Source organism: Choristoneura fumiferana, unplaced genomic scaffold (assembly GCF_025370935.1).
Source record: "Choristoneura fumiferana unplaced genomic scaffold, NRCan_CFum_1 Sck3bRy_88;HRSCAF=268_pilon, whole genome shotgun sequence".
Classification (NCBI taxonomy): Eukaryota; Metazoa; Arthropoda; class Insecta; order Lepidoptera; family Tortricidae; genus Choristoneura; species Choristoneura fumiferana.
In genome coordinates this window covers 38,057-57,883 of record NW_027413074.1, presented here as the reverse complement: position 1 = coordinate 57,883, position 19,827 = coordinate 38,057, and the positions used below count along the sequence as shown (strand labels likewise).

The following is a 19,827-nucleotide window of genomic DNA, read 5'->3' as shown; positions in this document are numbered from 1 at the left end:
CTTTATTGAACAGTAGACGTCTTTCAGCTGATATTAATTCACCAAACTCATTACACTTCGATTCACAATCACAAACAGTTCCACTATTAGTGCGACATACCGCATCTAAAACTCATTGAATTTCCAACAAACCAATTCAATTACTTTAAGCTTCTACGAAGAAAATAATGCATCAGTGAGTCATAAACATCATGAATGACTCAATAGTGACAGTAAAAGGCGTGTGACAGCAAAATGACGCATATGAGACTGACGTAAAGAAATTCAGAATCAAAATTTACCAACCGATATTGTCCGCGTAATTCAAATTTTGCTATTTCGCTGTGTTGTTTTGCTTTGTGTTTGTTTTATATTTGTGGTTTTTTTACAAGTGCTATATTGTTGTTCTCGATTTGACTTGAAGCATGACAGTGTACGAGTATGCTCGATGACAAGGCCGTTTATATTACAACTAAGATTGAGGTCAGTCGTACGCAGGTTGCACTGACGTTTCACTTCAAAACTCTTTGGTATTTCGTTTCGGTTTTAAGCCACAGATCCGAGACATGCTGTTTAATTTTTATTGCAAACTTTTTAGAAGCTTTATTAAAGGTCCCGGTAAATACTTCGTTTTTAGCATTAGAAAAAGGGTAAACAATGTTGAGGAGTATTTTTATTGAAATACGTTTAAAAAAAAACAGGAACTATTACTTATTATACCAAAAGCATGTAAGCGATCTTATGTCCTTGCTGATTACATATTTGCTGCGACTTATTTTTCAAGTGTTTTTTTAATAAAAAGACATGTCAAAAGAAAATAGACGCTCTTTCTATTGCTAAAAAAACGAAGTATAGTTTGTTTTGGTCAAAAAGTTCATCTATTTCTAGTAATTGGTCTGATTTGAAAGGCAGGGTTGTGTACAGACAAATTCTTATAATTCTAAGTGGAAATTTAATCAAAAATATCTGGACACGTTTCTTCGCCCTTAGTAATTAACAGAGTCGTGTTTACATGCGTTTGTAAATCGACTGCAATTTGGATGGCAATGCAACTACAGTCAGTAAAGTAGTCTGACGACTTAGAGCGTTTTCAGATTATCCGATCCGATATCGGTATCGAACGCCGATACCGATATCGGGGCAAGTAAAATGTATATAATATTTACCAGTCTTTCAGATTAATAATAATAATAATAATAAAGCCTCATTTATTTCCTTAATAACCATAATTCAGACAATAATAATTTAACAATAATTTCATAACAATTTCATATTAATTTCATAGCAATTTTTATAATAATGTCATGTCATGCATCACTAATATTTGGATCATTGATTTTTATATATTAAAAATGTTCAATTTTTATTATTATTAAGGACCTCTCTTCGAGTAAAGGCCTCCTCCATGTCCATCCATTTAACTCTATCTACTGCTTTTGGAATCCAGTTCTTGCCGGCTATTCTATTTATCTCGTCTAGGCAGTTGTCTCACCGCCAGCGAGGAAACGATTGGCTATCGACTATTTTCTCGCTCAAGAAACGAACAAAAGATATAAGATCCTGTGTGAGTAAAAGAGACACATATATTAATAGTTGATCGCTGGCTGTTCACACTGTCGGCGAGAACTCGCTCTTACATCTTTTGTCGCAGCGACAAGAGCTATAAAACTCGCTGAGCTATAGATACTCGCTCAGCGATGTCAGCTTGGCGGCCGCCCCGCACGAGCGAGTCGAGTGGAGCGAGTAATCGCCCGTCGCACTCGAACACTCGCTTACAGCCAGCGACAAAACTACACTCGCTTCTCGCTGCTCACCCACTCGTTTCTAGTTACTCGTTCTACTCGTTTCTCGCTCATCGTCGGCGGTGGGACAAGTGCCCTATCCATCTTTCATTTGGTCGTCCTCTGTTTCGTTTATTATTTGGCCCTATCCATGTAGTTACTTTGTTTGTCCATTTACTTCTTTCAGATTATCCGATCCGATATCGGATCCATATATACCTAGTGCCATCCACGAAAACGCGTGATTTTGTCAAAATTAGACATTAATGACATTGTATCAAGAACCACGGCACGCGTCATCGTGAATGACTACCTATATTTTACTTGCCCTGATATCGTATCGGACGACGATGGTCGACACCCGATAGGTTGACAAATGATTCATTATGGCAATACTAATAGGGAATAATACTGCAATATTATCCCGTCAGAGTGCAGCACTAACACATACCATGTTTATGGTTTTTTTTTTTTGAGTATCTTAAATCTTAAATGTCCGTAGGATGCCGTAATATCATATTATTTCAATTAAATTTTTGAAATATAGCTCTATCACTACTATCGATCATTTATTTTGTTACTCATCAATATGTATGTCATGATTTCTATGTGTCATTCAAATTTATTTCTGATACCTAATCAATTTTATTTTTTATTATTGAGTTATAACACATATACAAAAAAAAAAAAAATCTACTATCTAATCTACTTACTATTTACAAAACTTATACTAAATAGAAAATGTCTTCAAGGCTGCTGCTTTGGGGGGCCGTTCCTAGGAGGCTGGCAGCATTACCTCTCTGGATAGCTAGGCTGATGCGTTGTGCAAGGTAAGCACCAGCCCGCCGATCCCTTGAGGTATCTACCAGCCGAGAAGATATCTGGCGGAAGAGCTGTTTTGCCTCTGGCCCCCAAGGCCCCAGAGTTTCTACACCAAAAGGCGTAAATATACAAGCCTCACCAAGGGCTGCGTATTTACGCCGTTTGTTGCTCTCAGCGGAGGCCGCCGCTGATTTCTATTAGGTATTAATACTCTTTGGTCATGATCCGTCATGGCGACCAAATATAAAGAGAACTGGCGTTGTCATGGCGGTTTATTTACGGTTTGCGCTAGTGTCGCCCCCTGCGCAGAGCTTTGCCTAATATGCCCTATTGGAATCTCAAACTCAAAGTCTTTATTGCGCTAAATGTTGTGATCTTCGATTGGAATCATCCGACATGGAGCGTGACGTCATATTGATGTCATCGGCATCAGTACGCGCTCTGATGATGATGACTATTCAACTAACATGTCCCACAGATGCCCCGTTACGTCCCCATCCGTGGCGACGGCAACTGCATGTTCAGATCCGTGGCGTACTGCATCTTCGGCAACCAAGAGCGACATAGGGAGATACGGTCTAAGGTCGTGGAGAGGGTCTGCCAAGAATGGCAGAGGTATTTACCCCTGGAGTTTCTTCGCAGAAATATCGCTAGATGGCGTTACTATCGAGACCCTGCCATGCTTGCGATTGGATCATTTAGGCGCTGTTTCACCATCCATTGATTAGCGTTAACCGACTGTTAAATGTGATGCCGTCGCCGTCTATTTGAACAAAACAAATAGACGGCATCACACCTAACCGCCAGTTAACACTAATCAATGGATGGTGAAACAGCCCCTTAATTATTTAACCAATCAGTTGCCACCAGGGGGGAGGATGCGTTGCGAGGAATGATTGTCATGTACCAAAAGAAACGCTTCGTTTAACTCGCCTCGCTCCGCTCAGCTGTTTCCACCAGAGCGGTGCTGTGCGAGGCGAGGTAAATGAAGCGTTTCTATTGGTTAATGAAAAACACATTCCTCGCAACACGTCTTCGCACATCTCTGGTGGAAACGCATTCATAGACCAGTGTTCTCTGGGCATTAATTTCGATCAAAGATTTACTGGCTAACTATGGAATAAATACCAGGACAGCACTGGATAGCAGTTAACGAATTTTTTGGTTCTCTATCGTTTGCCCGAATTTCATATGCCCGAATGTATCGTTTTCTAGAATTTTCATTTGCCATAAAGTATTTTTTTTTTAGTAACATCTGCAATCGGTACATTCAACCATAAGCAAATCTGTTACGTGTAGTTTTATTTCTGAAATAGTAATTTCTTCAGAGTTGATATTAAACTAACCTAACCTAACCTACTGCATTCTATATGATGACATTTAAAAAAATCCTGAAAACAGCACGGTTCTATATTTTATGGCAAACGTTGGTATGGCAAGTGAAATTCGGGCAAGTAAAGATAAACGGAATTTTTAACTGACCAACTCGAAGTACACTAATCAACAAAGTGGGTAGGGACACTTCTGGACATCTTAATAGAGGCATATTAATATTGAGTCAAAACATCAAATTTGTGTAGGGATAATGCGTACCCCAGACCTATTGACGTGTGTATCTCATAAACATGTTTCCCAAGGTACAAGGACTTCATAATAGGCGACAGATCCTACGGTTTCAACGTCCAGACTGCGTCCGACTACAGAGCCCTGATGTCTCGCGACGGAGAATACGCGGGGCACGTGGAACTGCACTGCGTCAGCGAGATATACATCGACTATACCTTCAAGGTGCACAGAAACGGCAGCTCCAGAACCATTGACTACGGCCGGGGGGCGACGGAGAAGCACCTCCTGTTCTCAGGGTACTGCGACGCGGGGCATTACAGTGTGCTGGTTTACGATTAAACGATTTTTGATTGAGTTGTTCTTTAATTGTTAGATGATATTTATTCATTTGATGACCAGATAGAGCCTGTTCAGCCAGACGGAGCGTTCCTCGCGCGGAGCCCTCAATGGACTCGGATTCGACGCACTATATCAGATTTGATAAGGTATCTGTACTTGCGAGAGAGAAATTTTCATTCCGCGGAAAGTGCGTGAAGCCATCGTTATTTCGAGATTAGGCACTTGTCCCACCGCCGACGATGAGCGAGAAGCGAGCAGAGCAACTAGAAACGAGTGGGCGAGCAGCGAAAAATGAGTGTTCGAGCACGACGGGCGATTACTCGCTCCACTCGCTCGAGCCGGGCGGCCGCCAAGCTAACAGCGCTGAGCGAGTATCGCTGAGCTAGTTTTATTGCTCAGCGAGTTTTATAGCTCTTGTCGCTGCGACAAAAGATGTAAGAGCGAATTCTCGCCGGCAGTGTGAACCGCCAGCGATCAACTATTAATATATATGTCTCTTTTACTCACACAGGATCTTATATCTTTTGTTCGTTTCTTGAGCTGGGATGTGGGATGTGGGGCCTACAATTTGAAACACCCATGTATGCTATATAAATATGCAAGATTATGGAATTCTCGGCCTGATGCTGCAGCCAGGATATCCAGAACACTAGTAGGTACACTCTTGATAAAACCATAGCAGATATATCGTGTTTGGATTCGTTTCGGTCAGTATTTAATTCTACATACAATGCAATGGTGGCAACAGGATGAGCTGATGCTGCAGCCAGGATATCCAGCACACTAGTACACTCTATAAAAAATAATAGCACATATGCCGTGTTTGGATTCGTTTTGATATGTATTTTATTTAGGGTAGTTTTTTTGCCGGCTTCTGGGACCATCATTCGGTGGACTCAAAAATATAAGTATAGGTTATACATATGAACGGGGGGTATAAAAAATAGCCTTATTTGTATCGAGTTATTTCCAAAAAAACGTACTATCTCTCTCGACCAAAAGTCGCAGGCAACAGACAACAATACGAATAAGATTGAAACAAAAATATATAGTGGCACTTATCACTTAACGTCATGTAGAATTTACACGTAACACATAACACTCTTTGTTTTTGCTTTATAGGTTAACACGTGAACCGTTTATACAGCAGTATTTCCCTTGTGTGATTCACATGGGTAAACAATAATGGATTCCAACCTTGCTGTTTACAACTTAAGGTTAAAAATCAAACAGCAATAGTTAACTCGCCGCTCAAGCATGTTAAACTAAAGTTAATCTATACAAGCAAAAACCAACTTTACAAGGGGGGGAAGAGTGCTCTTTGCATTGGAGGGGGGTAACGGTAAATATTATAAATATTGTATTGAGTCACTTTATGGGGAATAAGTGGTGGGTTGTTTGGAAACAATCTACTATTATTAAACTTGCCATTGGGGCAGTCTATGAGATCTAGATTTCCTTATTCTATTGTTCTTTTTAACCCCCGACACAAAAAGAGGGGTGTTATAAGTAGTAGTGTTATAAGGGAGGGCCCAGTGCGGATAAGGAACTTTACACGCACCATTGAATTGCTTCGCAGGTTTGTGCAGGTTTCCTCACGATGTTTTCCTTCACCGCAAAGCTCGTGGTAAATTTCAAATGTAATTCCGCACATGAATTTCGAAAAACTCAGAGTTGCGAGCCGGGGTTTGAACCCACGACCCTCTGTTTGAGAGGCGATAAGTCAAACCACAAGGCCACCACGGCTTTTCTATTATATCAAATGAAGGTAAATCCAATCAACATTTTATTTTTTGTAAAGAATGGATGGTTTGCTGAATTTGCAGAACAGGATCGCTTTACTTAGCCATAATAAAAAAATACTGTCTTTCAAGTCACGGAATTCACTTTCTTTATAAAAATCTCCCAAATAGTGAGTGGATTTATCTGAGTTTGAAGTTAAGCGACTCATATAGTCCAGTCATCAATGCGACTGAATTTCTCATAAGACATAAGAAATGTTCTTATAATATAATGCGAAACGGCGTTTGGCCGTTTTTTACCAGATTGCGAATGATTATCAAACTCAGTGGATTTTTTTGACTCCTCTAACACCAGACACTATAGCAAATAAGCTTAAATTAAGTCAATATCGCATGATGTACCCCATACGGGTATATTGATTTTAATCTTTACTGTGTTGTGATCGATCTGGCGTTTTTTTTGAAGTAGGAAGAAACTAATATTTTATCTACATGCATATCATAACTTCCCTATTATATGTTCAGAAACGACTATCAAATGGCCTTTATTAAGAAACCTGGTATCTGCGGGTGCATCTTAATGTTCACATTAAAGTACAGTGCATCTTAATGTTTACATTAAAGTATCGGTACTAGTTAACTTAAAAATACAAGCCATATCTGAACATATTATAGAAAACTTATGTGTAGATAAAGTTATGTATGCGGCTATACATAATTAGGCATTAAAACACTCGGGTGATCTTATTCCACACTTAAATTAAAACCACACTCGTACTTTAATGCCTCTCATTATGCACCAGCCACATAAATAACTATTAGTGTCTTCTGATTTTGGCCATGGGCCCATTGTCTCAATAACCAACAAAAAGTTGGAAACCCCCGACTTTGTCACTTCAAAGTTTAATATCTCAAAAACGGCTGAACCGATTTTAATAAAACATGTAAAAGGCATCAGAGTAGAATAAATGCGGTAGAAATGAGAGCGTTAAGAAGTATGTTAGGTGTGAAATTGAGTGACAGAATTAGAAATAGTGCGATAAGGGAACGCTGTGGTGTAAATGAAGGTATAGTCACACGGATTGAGAAAGGGATGCTTGGATGGTTTGGGCATGTTGAGAGAATGAATGAAAACAGATTGACTAGGCAGATCTATAAGACGAGCGTGAATGGGAACGTTGGGAGAGGAAGGCCTAGACGAACGTACCACGATCAAATCGGGGACGTTCTGCATGAAAAGATTGATGAATGTAGAGGAAGCGAGAGTTGTATGCCAGAATCGTAGCAAGTGGAAGGAGGACTCTGCCTACCCCGTTGGGAAAGAGGCGTGATTTTATGTATGTATGTATGTCTAAGAACCATCGCTAGAAAACCTGCTTTCAATAAAAAAAACATTCAAATTGGTCCACCCGTTTAAGAGCTACGATGTCAAAGACAGACATACAGACACACAGATACACATAGCGGTCAAACTTATAACACCCCTTTCGCATCGGGGTTTAAAAACAAGCGCCGAAAACATTCTTCATTACGTATAAATACATAAAAAAACAGTTCAAATAAACCGGCTAATTCAGTTGTAAATGCATTCATCATCATCATCATCCCAGCCTATATACGTCCCACTGCAGGGCACAGGCCTCCCCTCAGAATGAGAGGGCTTGGGCAGTAGTTCCCACGCGGGCCCAGTGCGGATTGGGAACTTCACACACACCATTGAATTGCTTCGCAGGTTTGTGCAGGTTTCCTCGCGATGTTTTCCTTCACCGTAAAGCTCGTGGTAAATTTCAAATGTAATTCCGCACATGAATTTCGAAAAACTCAGAGGTGCGAGCCGGGGTTTGAACCCACGATCCTCTGCTTGAGAGGCCATAGGTCAAACCACTCTGCCACCACGGCTTCGGTTTCTTTGTAAATGCATTATCAATTGGTTATCATACGCGTAGATTGTAGAAATTGTAAAACAATTACTCTGCAATCTAAAGGTAAATCTTTCGCACGTTTTTGCGGTTACTATGCTAAAACGGCATATTGGATTTGAATGAAATTTGACGTACGTCAAACCGTTTCCTGGTGAAAGACTTGGAATCCTTTTCATCCGGGAAAATCGTGGTTAATCTTGGTCTCGGACACATTTTAATCGTTCGAAATGAATGCAATGACCTAATAAATTTCTCCGCGCCTTACATAACAACCCAGATAGCAGTGGCATATCATATCACAGACGTAGGTATGTTTATCACAAGTAAATACAATGAACGTTATCATTAGATGTTTCTAGGTATATTTACTACACCGTAAAATTATGAAATCAGCTGATTTCCTAGAAATAATGGAGGATATGACTCATTTGTCCTTTAGAAGACATGTTTTTATGTTTGCGGCGAATTTCTTTTAACTAGTGATCGGCGGACGTATTGTCTGACGCTCTAGCGCTTACAATCGCATTAACCGTCTCTTTCTGCCCTCATTCTAAACCTAAAGAAAGAAGTGACGAAAATCTTGATTTCAGGATGAAATTTGCTACGGATATGTAGTTCGTATATACATATGTTGAAGTCAACATAAACTAGTCGAGAATTAATTTTTTTCACAAAAACTTTACTATCCAAATAAAAAAATAAAAAAACGGCTAAGTGCGAGTCGTAAACGCGCCCGAAGCGTTCCGTACCATTATTATATCTATACAACATTACACTGAAAAAAATAATTTCTACCGTTCAAACAGTAAACGGATTCACATTAAAAGTAACTGTTTTGTACATTACCAACAACCGTTTCAAAAACAGTTAAATACAAAACAGTAAAATTAACTGATGGAACATTTGAAATTAATGAAAAAACGTTAAAATTAAACGATGGTAATCATTAAATTTATATCAGTAACTTTTAATGTTTAGAACAGTATCACTTAATGATCAAAAACAGTAAATTTAACGGAGAACACAGTAAAGCTAACTGATCATGATTTCGCAAAAATGCCTGTGTTGTAACAGTAAATTTTAATGACTTGACCGTTATCACTTAATGATCAAAACAGTAAATTCAACGGAGAACACAGTAAAGCTGACTGATCATTATTTCGCAAAAATTACTGTATTGTAACAGTGAATTTTAATGACTTGACCGTTATCACTTAATGATCAAAGCAGTAAATTCAACGGAGAACACAGTAAAGCTAACTGATCATGATTTCGCAAAAATGTCTGTGTTGTAACAGTAAGTTTTAATGACTTTACCGTTATCACTTAATGATCAAAACAGTTAAATTTAACGGAGAACACAGTAAAGCTGACTGATCATTATTTCGCAAAAATTACTGTATTGTAACAGTGAATTTTAATGACTTGACCGTTATCACTTAATGATCAAAACAGTAAATTTAACGGAGAACACAGTAAAGCTAACTGATCATGATTTTGCAAAAATGTCTGTGTTGTTACAGTATATTTTAATGTATTGAACGTTATCTCTTAATGATCGAAACGGTACATTATAATGTCTGGAACGTTGTATCTTAATGATCAAAACAGTAAATTATAATGTCTTGGACATTATCACTTGCTGATCAAAACATTAAATCATAATGTCTTGGACATTATCACTTAATGATCAAAGCAGTTGATTTAACGGAGGACACAGTAAAGCTGACTGATCATAATTTTGCAAAAAATTATGTTGTAACAGTAAATTATAATGTCTTGGTCATTATCTCTTAATGATCGAAACAGTAAATTATAATGTCTTGGACATTATCACTTAATGATCAAAGCAGTTAACTTAACGGACAACACAGTAAAGCTAAATGATCATGATTCAGCAAAAATATCTGTTGTAACAGTAAATTATAATGTCTTGGACATTATCACTTAATGATCGAAGCAGTAAATTTAACGGAGGACACAGTAAAGCTGACTGATCATAATTTTGCAAAAATGTCTGTTGTAACAGTGAATTATAATGTCTTGGTCATTATCTCTTAATGATCAAAGCAGTAAACTTAACGGACAACACAGTAAAGCTAACTGATCAGGATTCAGCAAAAATATCTGTTGTAACAGTAGATTATAATGTCTTGAACGTTATATCTTATTGATCAAAACAGTAAATTATAATGTCTTGGACATTATCTCTTAATGATAGAAACGGTAGATTATAATGTCTTGAACGTTATATCTTATTGATCAAAACAGTAAATTATAATGTCTTGGACATTATCACTTGCTGATCAAAATAGTAAATTATAATGTCTTGGACATTATCACTTAATGATCGAAGCAGTAAATTTAACGGAGGACACAGTAAAGCTGACTGATCATAATTTTGCAAAAATGTCTGTTGTAACAGTGAATTATAATGTCTTGGTCATTATCTCTTAATGATCAAAGCAGTAAACTTAACGGACAACACAGTAAAGCTAACTGATCAGGATTCAGCAAAATATCTGTTGTAACAGTAGATTATAATGTCTTGAACGTTATATCTTATTGATCAAAACAGTAAATTATAATGTCTTGGACATTATCTCTTAATGATAGAAACGGTAGATTATAATGTCTTGAACGTTATATCTTATTGATCAAAACAGTAAATTATAATGTCTTGGACATTATCACTTGCTGATCAAAATAGTAAATTATAATGTCTTGGACATTATCACTTAATGATCAAAGCAGTTGATTTAACGGAGGACACAGTAAAGCTGACTGATCATAATTTTGCAAAAAATTATGTTGTAACAGTAAATTATAATGTCTTGGTCATTATCTCTTAATAATCGAAATAGTAAATTATAATGTCTTGGACATTATCACTCAATGATCAAAGCAGTTAACTTAACGGACAACACAGTAAAGCTAAATGATCATGATTCAGCAAAAATATCTGTTGTAACAGTAAATTATAATGTCTTGGACATTATCACTTAATGATCGAAGCAGTAAATTTAACGGAGGACACAGTAAAGTTGACTGACCATAATTTTGCAAAAATGTCTGTTGTAACAGTAAATTATAATGTCTTGGTCATTATCTCTTAATGATCAAAGCAGTAAACTTAACGGACAACACAGTAAAGCTAACTGATCAGGATTCAGCAAAAATATCTGTTGTAACAGTAGATTATAATGTCTTGAACGTTATATCTTATTGATCAAAACAGTAAATTATAATGTCTTGGACATTATCTCTTAATGATAGAAACGGTAGATTATAATGTCTTGAACGTTATATCTTATTGATCAAAACAGTAAATTATAATGTCTTGGACATTATCACTTGCTGATCAAAATAGTAAATTATAATGTCTTGGACATTATCACTTAATGATCAAAGCAGTTGATTTAACGGAGGACACAGTAAAGCTGACTGATCATAATTTTGCAAAAAATTATGTTGTAACAGTAAATTATAATGTCTTGGTCATTATCTCTTAATGATCGAAACAGTAAATTATAATGCCTTGGACATTATCACTCAATGATCAAAGCAGTTAACTTAACGGACAACACAGTAAAGCTAAATGATCATGATTCAGCAAAAATATCTGTTGTAACAGTAAATTATAATGTCTTGGACATTATCACTTAATGATCGAAGCAGTAAATTTAACGGAGGACACAGTAAAGCTGACTGATCATAATTTTGCAAAAATGTCTGTTGTAACAGTAAATTATATTGTCTTGGTCATTATCTCTTAATGATCAAAGCAGTAAACTTAACGGACAACACAGTAAAGCTAACTGATCAGGATTCAGCAAAAATATCTGTTGTAACAGTAGATTATAATGTCTTGAACGTTATATCTTATTGATCAAAACAGTAAATTATAATGTCTTGGACATTATCTCTTAATGATAGAAACGGTAGATTATAATGTCTTGAACGTTATATCTTATTGATCAAAACAGTAAATTATAATGTCTTGGACATTATCACTTGCTGATCAAAATAGTAAATTATAATGTCTTGGACATTATCACTTAATGATCAAAGCAGTTGATTTAACGGAGGACACAGTAAAGCTGACTGATCATAATTTTGCAAAAAATTATGTTGTAACAGTAAATTATAATGTCTTGGTCATTATCTCTTAATGATCGAAACAGTAAATTATAATGTCTTGGACATTATCACTCAATGATCAAAGCAGTTAACTTAACGGACAACACAGTAAAGCTAAATGATCATGATTCAGCAAAAATATCTGTTGTAACAGTAAATTATAATGTCTTGGACATTATCACTTAATGATCGAAGCAGTAAATTTAACGGAGGACACAGTAAAGCTGACTGATCATAATTTTGCAAAAATGTCTGTTGTAACAGTGAATTATAATGTCTTGGTCATTATCTCTTAATGATCAAAGCAGTAAACTTAACGGACAACACAGTAAAGCTAACTGATCAGGATTCAGCAAAAATATCTGTTGTAACAGTAGATTATAATGTCTTGAACGTTATATCTTATTGATCAAAACAGTAAATTATAATGTCTTGGACATTATCTCTTAATGATAGAAACGGTAGATTATAATGTCTTGAACGTTCCCACTAAGCACAAACCTTACCGAAACATCGCTGCAATGTTGATCTAGCTCACATTATCAACGTTGCCCACGAACCTTGCCAGAAAGTTGCCAAAACATACATTATCAAGGAGTTTGAATGCCACATATGCAATGTTGCCGCATCTTGCAGCAACCTTGCAATTAAAACGTTACAAAATAAATGTTGCCTAAAAGTGCCATAACAAACTTACTGTAAGTTATTTTTATAACGTTATTGTAACTTTGCATGCTTAACAATTTGAAAGTTGCAAACGCGATCTTACTGCAATGTTTCAAGCGTAACGTTATAATAAAAACGTTTTTGTAACGTTACACATCATAGTTACCTTAGTATATATGTGCAACTTTGCTACAAGGTTAGTTTTACTACATTACTTCTGTTAAGTTGTCTAAAGCTTTAAAATTAAACATTTTAAACGTTACAACGGTAAAGTTCCTGCAGCTTACAATTCTGTCGTTAAATCAACGTTGCCAAGGAAACTTCCAAGTAAGCTACCACAACTTAAAATTGTAACGTTTTTGAACATTACTTGAGCAATGTTTTTGCAAAGTAGCGTGACAAATGTACCTATAAGTTACTTGCGCAATATTGTTATAACTTTGCATGTTAAATATTTTGAAAGTTCCAACCGCAATCATGCAGCAACCTTTGACATATAATGTTATATTATTAAGTTACAGTAACCTACCGCCAAATAGTTAGTGAAATTTACATGTGCAACTTTGCTGCAAAGTTGGTTTTATTACATTATTCATGTTAGGTTGCCCTAAGCTTTAAATAGCAACATTTTAAAACGTTACAACGATGATGTTCCTGCAACGTTAAATTCTGGCGTTTAATGTACGGTGCCAAAAAAACTTCCACGTAAGCTACCACAACTTAAAATTGCAACGTTTTCGAACATTACTTGAGCAATGTTTTTGCAAAGTAACGTGACAAATGTACCTATAAGTTACTTGCGCAATATTATTGTAACTTTGCATGATAAATATTTTGAAAGTTCCAACCGCAATCATGCAGCAACCTTTGAAATTTAATGATATATTTAAAAGTTACAGTAACCTACCGCCAAATGGTTACTGAAATTTACATATGCAACTTTGCTGCAAAGTTAGCTTTGTTACATTATTCATCTTAAGTTGCCCTAAGCTTTAAATTGAAACATTTAAAAACATTATAACGATGATGTTCCTGCAAGGTTAAATTCTGGCGTTTAATGTACGGTGCCAAAAAAACTTCCACGTAAGCTACCACAACTTAAAATTGCAACGTTTTCGAACATTACTTGAGCAATGTTTTTGCAAAGTAACCTGACAAATGTACCTATAAGTTACTTGCGCAATATTATTGTAACTTTGCATATTAAATATTTTGAAAGTTCCAACCGCAATCATGCAGCAACCTTTGAAATATAATGTTATATTTAAAAGTTACAGTAACCTACCGCCAAATGGTTACTGAAATTACATATGCAACTTTGCTGCAAAGTTAGTTTTGTTACATTATTCATGTTAAGTTGCCCTAAGCTTTAAATTGAAACATTTAAAAACATTATAACGATGATGTTCCTGTAAGGTTAAATTCTGGCGTTTAATGTACGGTGCCAAAAAAACTTCCACGTAAGCTACCACAACTTAAAATTGCAACGTTTTCGAACATTACTTGAGCAATGTTTTTGCAAAGTAACGTGATTAATGTACCTATAAGTTACTTGTGTAATATTGTTGTAACATTGCTCGTTTAATATTTTGAAACTTACAACCGCAATCATACAGCAACGTTTTAAATACTTACCTGTTTTAAAAAAATCATTTCACAACCTGTTTTAAAAAAACCTTTTTTTTTTAAAACCTGTTTAAAAAAAATCATTTTACAACCACCCGACACTCAGGTCTTGACATACTGAACAGAAAGGTTGAATACGCTATTTTTCTCTTAGGCCATTTTAAACCTACTCAACAATGAATAAGGTTGAAAATTCTACATATATACATGAAATGTACTTCTAAACTTTTCGTAAGTAACTGGTTGGCGATTTCGGGAACAAAAAGCAGGACAAAAGTATTGTATAAGTAGATACAATTGCTATTGTATGTACCTAGGTCAAAGTCTAAGAACTTACCCCCTTATTCATAAACGACAATCAAACCTATTTTAGTTAAAATGCCGCTAAAATTCGTTTGTCCTTATCTGTCACTTCGACATTTGTATTTGTTAGAAAGGGACAAAGCATTTGTTAGTTAACATAGGCTTGTTAAGTTTTATGAATAAGGGGGTTAGTCACTAAACTCGGCCGTCTAGACAGAGCAACGATGAGGTGCGGTGCGAGGGAGAGCGGCGTGGCCCTGCGGGCGCCCCGTGCACTCGGACGTTCAGTGCGCGATGGTACTGGCTGCGAAGTGTCGCGTCGCAATTTTTCGTGAATATAATTTAATAATTGTGTTCCGATATAGGAGAGGCCAATTTATTATAAATGCGTTGTACATGTGAAGTATACGGCTGTATGTCAACGTCGTACAGCCGTAATGATGGACAATTGAGATTCCATAAATTACGTAAAATAAAATCCCCCGGTCTGTCCGTTAAGTGTATGTAATTACTACCTATTAAATTAAATCCGTCCAGCGGTTTGAGAGATATGCGGTAATAAAGAATATTACATACTTACATACAATATACGCGCGAAAAACAATACCTCTCCTTGCAGTCGAGTAAAAAAAAAGTTCACGAGGAACTTTTAAACAATAAAGCGGATGCTACACAGTTGCCAACAAGCCTCCGACGGCGAGGCGCGGTGCGGGGCGGGGCGCGGCGCAGGCAGACCAGGGCTTTAAATACCGTTAAAAAGTGGTAACGTTACCAACTGTCAAACCGATTTAACGTTAAATGAAAATTAACGTTAAACGATTTACCGTTACTTATACAACTTTTTACCGGTAAAAAAACGTTATCAGCTATTCATTAAATTAACGTTAATTCAAAAGTATCGTTAAATCATTTTAACGGTATTTATATTACTATTTACCGGTAAGCTTGGGTAACGTTAAATTTTAGATTATCCTCATTTATCGAGCGAGTATGCACGCGCTAAATTGGCAACACCCGGTAGCATAGCAAAAATTACCGATAGTGTTACTTACTTCGGTATCGTTATAATAATGTGAATTGGGTAACGTTAACAAGCCCTACAATGTAAAGTAAATTTACCGGTAAAAATAACGGTAATTAGGTAACGTTAAATAATGTTAAGTTATCAATTAATGTGAATTTGGTAACGTTAACAAGCCCTGAGGCAGACTGTAAGCGATTGCTTGCTAGGCGGCACCTGTGGCGGCATTATCAAAAAGAAACAGAACGCCACCGCCGCGCGGCAATTCGCTTTTTAATTCCCGACGATCGCGACTCGGTATAAGTGTGAACTAAGGCATCGATATTAAGTAATAATATATCTACATACAAACTAAACAAAATTACGACTTCATCGTATTACTTCTTTTATTCATCATCATCATCATCATTATTACGACTTCACAAAAAATTTTAGAACCCCTTCTTCTGTTTCTAGAGTCCAATGTTATCCTGAATGGACTAAGTATAGGCAGTAATGAATGCAGGTACATAATTATACCCACATTAATTCACCTATACATACCTAGCTTATTATAGGAACGGTAACTTGCATATTACTTTTTTGTGACAACTCTGATACATTTCCAGTGTCTAGCCGATTGTCGGCATTTCGCGCTCAGTTTAGACTTTAGATACAAAACACAGATAGATAGCTATAACTACAACTATAGCTATAGCTATAACTATAGGCAGCTATAACTATCTGTGTTTTGTGCTTTAGACTTGGTCGCAATACATAGGTATAGCTGCATGTGATTTCTAGGAACATGTTACTACCAATGGATTAGGTATTAAAACTAGTTGCTAGTGTCGCTACACCCGAAATCGACGTTACATTGCGAATTATTTTCCTCTAAAAGTATAGGTACTAACTACTTTAAAATCAAGGGACTTAGTGTTACGTGCTACAACCAATCGAGGTTGTTACAAATGAAATCCATGTAGGTACTTACCTACATATTTTATTTTAACTTGTTAGCCTTAAAATTTAAGAGTTCCACTATCCAGCTCCTGGCTCTTATCATTAAACCCTCGTTACTAAGCGTAACGTACCTACCTACCTAAGCGGTATGGGACTTGTCAAAACGAATCTAATGAGCCCAAAGTCGAAGGTTTAGTAAGTACTAGTAAGTAGCCGTTGAACAGTTCCACTATCCAGCTCCTGGCTCCATCATCAGATCAGCTCGATGGTACCATATTATTGCGTTGTCATCAGAACTACGCATAACTGCCAAGTTTCAAATCGATACGACAATTAGAAGTAGGTTAAAATTGACTTGCAAGATTTGATTACAATACCTAGTACCTACCTACATGTAGTTAGTTATATTACAAACTATTAAAAAGTAATGTACTTAGGTAGTTAAACCCCTTCTACACGGTCGGGACCAACCGCCGACCATCGCGTCCTTGGCCGGGTCAACCAATTTTTGCATTCGTTTTACACGGTCGGCGGTACCATGGATAGGGTTGCCAACTTTTTTTTACAAGTAATATAGTATATTTAGGTCTGAGAAGAGAAATAAACAGCAAGTACAAGCTTTTTTTGCTGACTGTCTGTACTTTTTGTTGACTGCATTGTCACTCAAACTACATTATTTTGCATACCTACCAAATTTCAAGTCGATGCTATTAACCGTTGAAGAGTTCCATCCTGCGGAGACGATCCTGGCTGGACTACCAGGATGTCACTACTAAATTATTGTATTGTCACGTGATTTACATAAGTATGCCAAATTTAAAGTCAATCCGACTACTGGTAGTTCTTCGAATTTAACTTGCAAGATTTGACTACAGACAGACAGACAACGGGACAGGTAAAACTAAAACTAAATAAATGCTTGTAAAAATACAAACATTGCAACATAGAACCTCCTCCTTTTTTGAAATCTGTTAAAAATGGACAGTATTTATTTTCTTCTTTTAATGTTTTAAGGATAAATATATGGGTACCTACTTCTCGCACAAGTTATCAATTTAGTATCATTTTTAAAAGCCTCATAGATCTCGTCAGAATCAAAACTAAAACTAAGAAAATTAACAGAAACGTTCTGAAACACCACTATTGTAACTATGAGGCACTGACTTAGTGTGATGCTGAAAACAGTATTTTGCATGCTTTAGTTCAACAGTAAAAAGTATTTTAATAGTGAAAAACAGTTTATTACTGTTTTTAACAGTATAGTTGGCAACCCTAAGCACGGACACAGCCCAAGGCCTGTCGCGAGGGATGCGCTCGCGACCCTAAGGCCGTTGACATCAACCAAATATCGGTCGGGTCAACCGATTCCTACACTGTCCGTCCATTTTTAAATTAACCCGACCAAGGACACGATTATGATCCGCGGTTGGTCCCGACCGTGTTAAAGGGGTTTTACATAGTGATAATATAGTAACAAGTTACAACAGGTGAAGCTAATAAGAGCGTGTTTAAAAGTATATCTATCTATACCTAGTGCCATCCACGAGGACGCATGATTTTTGTCAAAATTAGACATTAACGACATTGTAATAAGAACCACGGCACGCGTCATCGTGAATGAATCTACCTATACCGTTTGTGTTTGTAATCTACAAATCTGTTGGTAGGTACAATCTATGGAGAGGCGGCCAAGAGGAGTACGTTACATACAATCTTTAAGACTTCGGTTTTAGTGCGTATAATAATGACGAAATCTATAACAATTTCATAAAGACAAGCGGTAGCTAGGTAGGTATTCGCAATTTTTCGCGGCTTTGTAGGCGCGAAGCGCGGCGCTGGATGTTAAATAATTATGGATTAACCGATAGTTTCGGTTTCGGTTACGGATATTGGATTTTAAGGAAGTAAAAGTAAAATACAAATAGGAATAAATAAAATACTTACAATAAAAAATTACAAAAAAAAAACAATTTAAACCTATACCTACAAACTATAAGGCTTATTAAACACCTACTTGTATAATTTTGTATTTTTTATTGTATTTTGCACAATAAAGATTTTGCTTTCTAATAGGAATGTAGATGACTCTTAGATGACTTGACTTTAATTTTATTGTAATAGTTAATAAACAATAGATGCATAAGACGCCGGCCGTTCTGTCGGCTCGGCACTCGGCAGGGCAAAAAAAAAAACCTGTCACAACATGTCGCATTTTGACTCCGCCCCTATCCGAAACTATCCGAAATTTTTATACTTAAATCGACAGGTTCGGACTTGTTTAGCCGGCGGCCGAGTAAGCACGGACGCGTGGTGGGGGGTGCTACTCACTACTAAACTACTAAAAAAATAGAATAAAATGGATTGACTCGACTAAATTACTTACTAATCTGCTCGACTAATTATTTGGTGTTCAGACACGTTTAGCTACTAAATTACTCGCTACTAGACTAAAATACTAGCCTAGTCCGAACATCATCCCCATCATCATCCCAGCCTATATACGTCCCACTGCTGGGCACAGGCCTCCTCTCAGGACAAGAGGGCTTGGGCCATAGTTCCCACGCGGGCCCAGTGCGGATTGGGAACTTCACACGCACCATTGAATTGCTTCGCAGGTTTGTGCAGGTTTCCTCACGATGTTTTCCTTCACCGCAAAGCTCGTGGTAAATTTCAAATGTAAGTCCGAACAAGCCTTATCGGATTCGGTTACGGTTACGGATAGTTTTTTATTTCGGATATCCGATAGTTCCGGTTACGGATACGGAGCTTCATAACATCCCAGAGACCCTACTAACTACGAAGTGCATTCATTCCATCCCTCCTGCTGGGTCGTGCTGTCACCGACTTCAAGCTAGTACGTACCTAGAAAAATATTTTTTAAGGATTTTGTAGTCGGTTCCATTTTTATTTTTTATTTATTTTTTTATTTTTTGGAGCCGGTTTTACTTTTTTGTTAAAAAAATTATTTATTTCTCACT

General features: G+C 36.8%; 1 protein-coding gene across 1 annotated transcript; it reads left to right on the top strand.

The window, feature by feature from the left end:
* Window positions 1–264: 264 nt before the first annotated feature.
* LOC141445254 (uncharacterized) lies at window positions 265–4,502 on the top strand. Its single transcript, XM_074111044.1, has 3 exons — window positions 265–462; window positions 3,061–3,197; window positions 4,220–4,502. Exons 1-3 carry the CDS (start codon window positions 421–423, stop codon window positions 4,485–4,487), a joined length of 447 nt encoding a protein of 148 aa, XP_073967145.1. The 5' UTR covers window positions 265–420; the 3' UTR covers window positions 4,488–4,502.
* The last annotated feature ends 15,325 nt before the right edge of the window (window positions 4,503–19,827 follow it).

Coding starts and splice junctions, on each gene's coding strand:
- LOC141445254 (XM_074111044.1), top strand. CDS start 421: ATGCTCGATGACAAGGCCGTTTATATTACAACTAAGATTGAG. Junction 463..3,060: donor ATATTACAACTAAGATTGAG/GTCAGTCGTACG, acceptor CATGTCCCACAG/ATGCCCCGTTACGTCCCCAT. Junction 3,198..4,219: donor GTCTGCCAAGAATGGCAGAG/GTATTTACCCCT, acceptor ATGTTTCCCAAG/GTACAAGGACTTCATAATAG.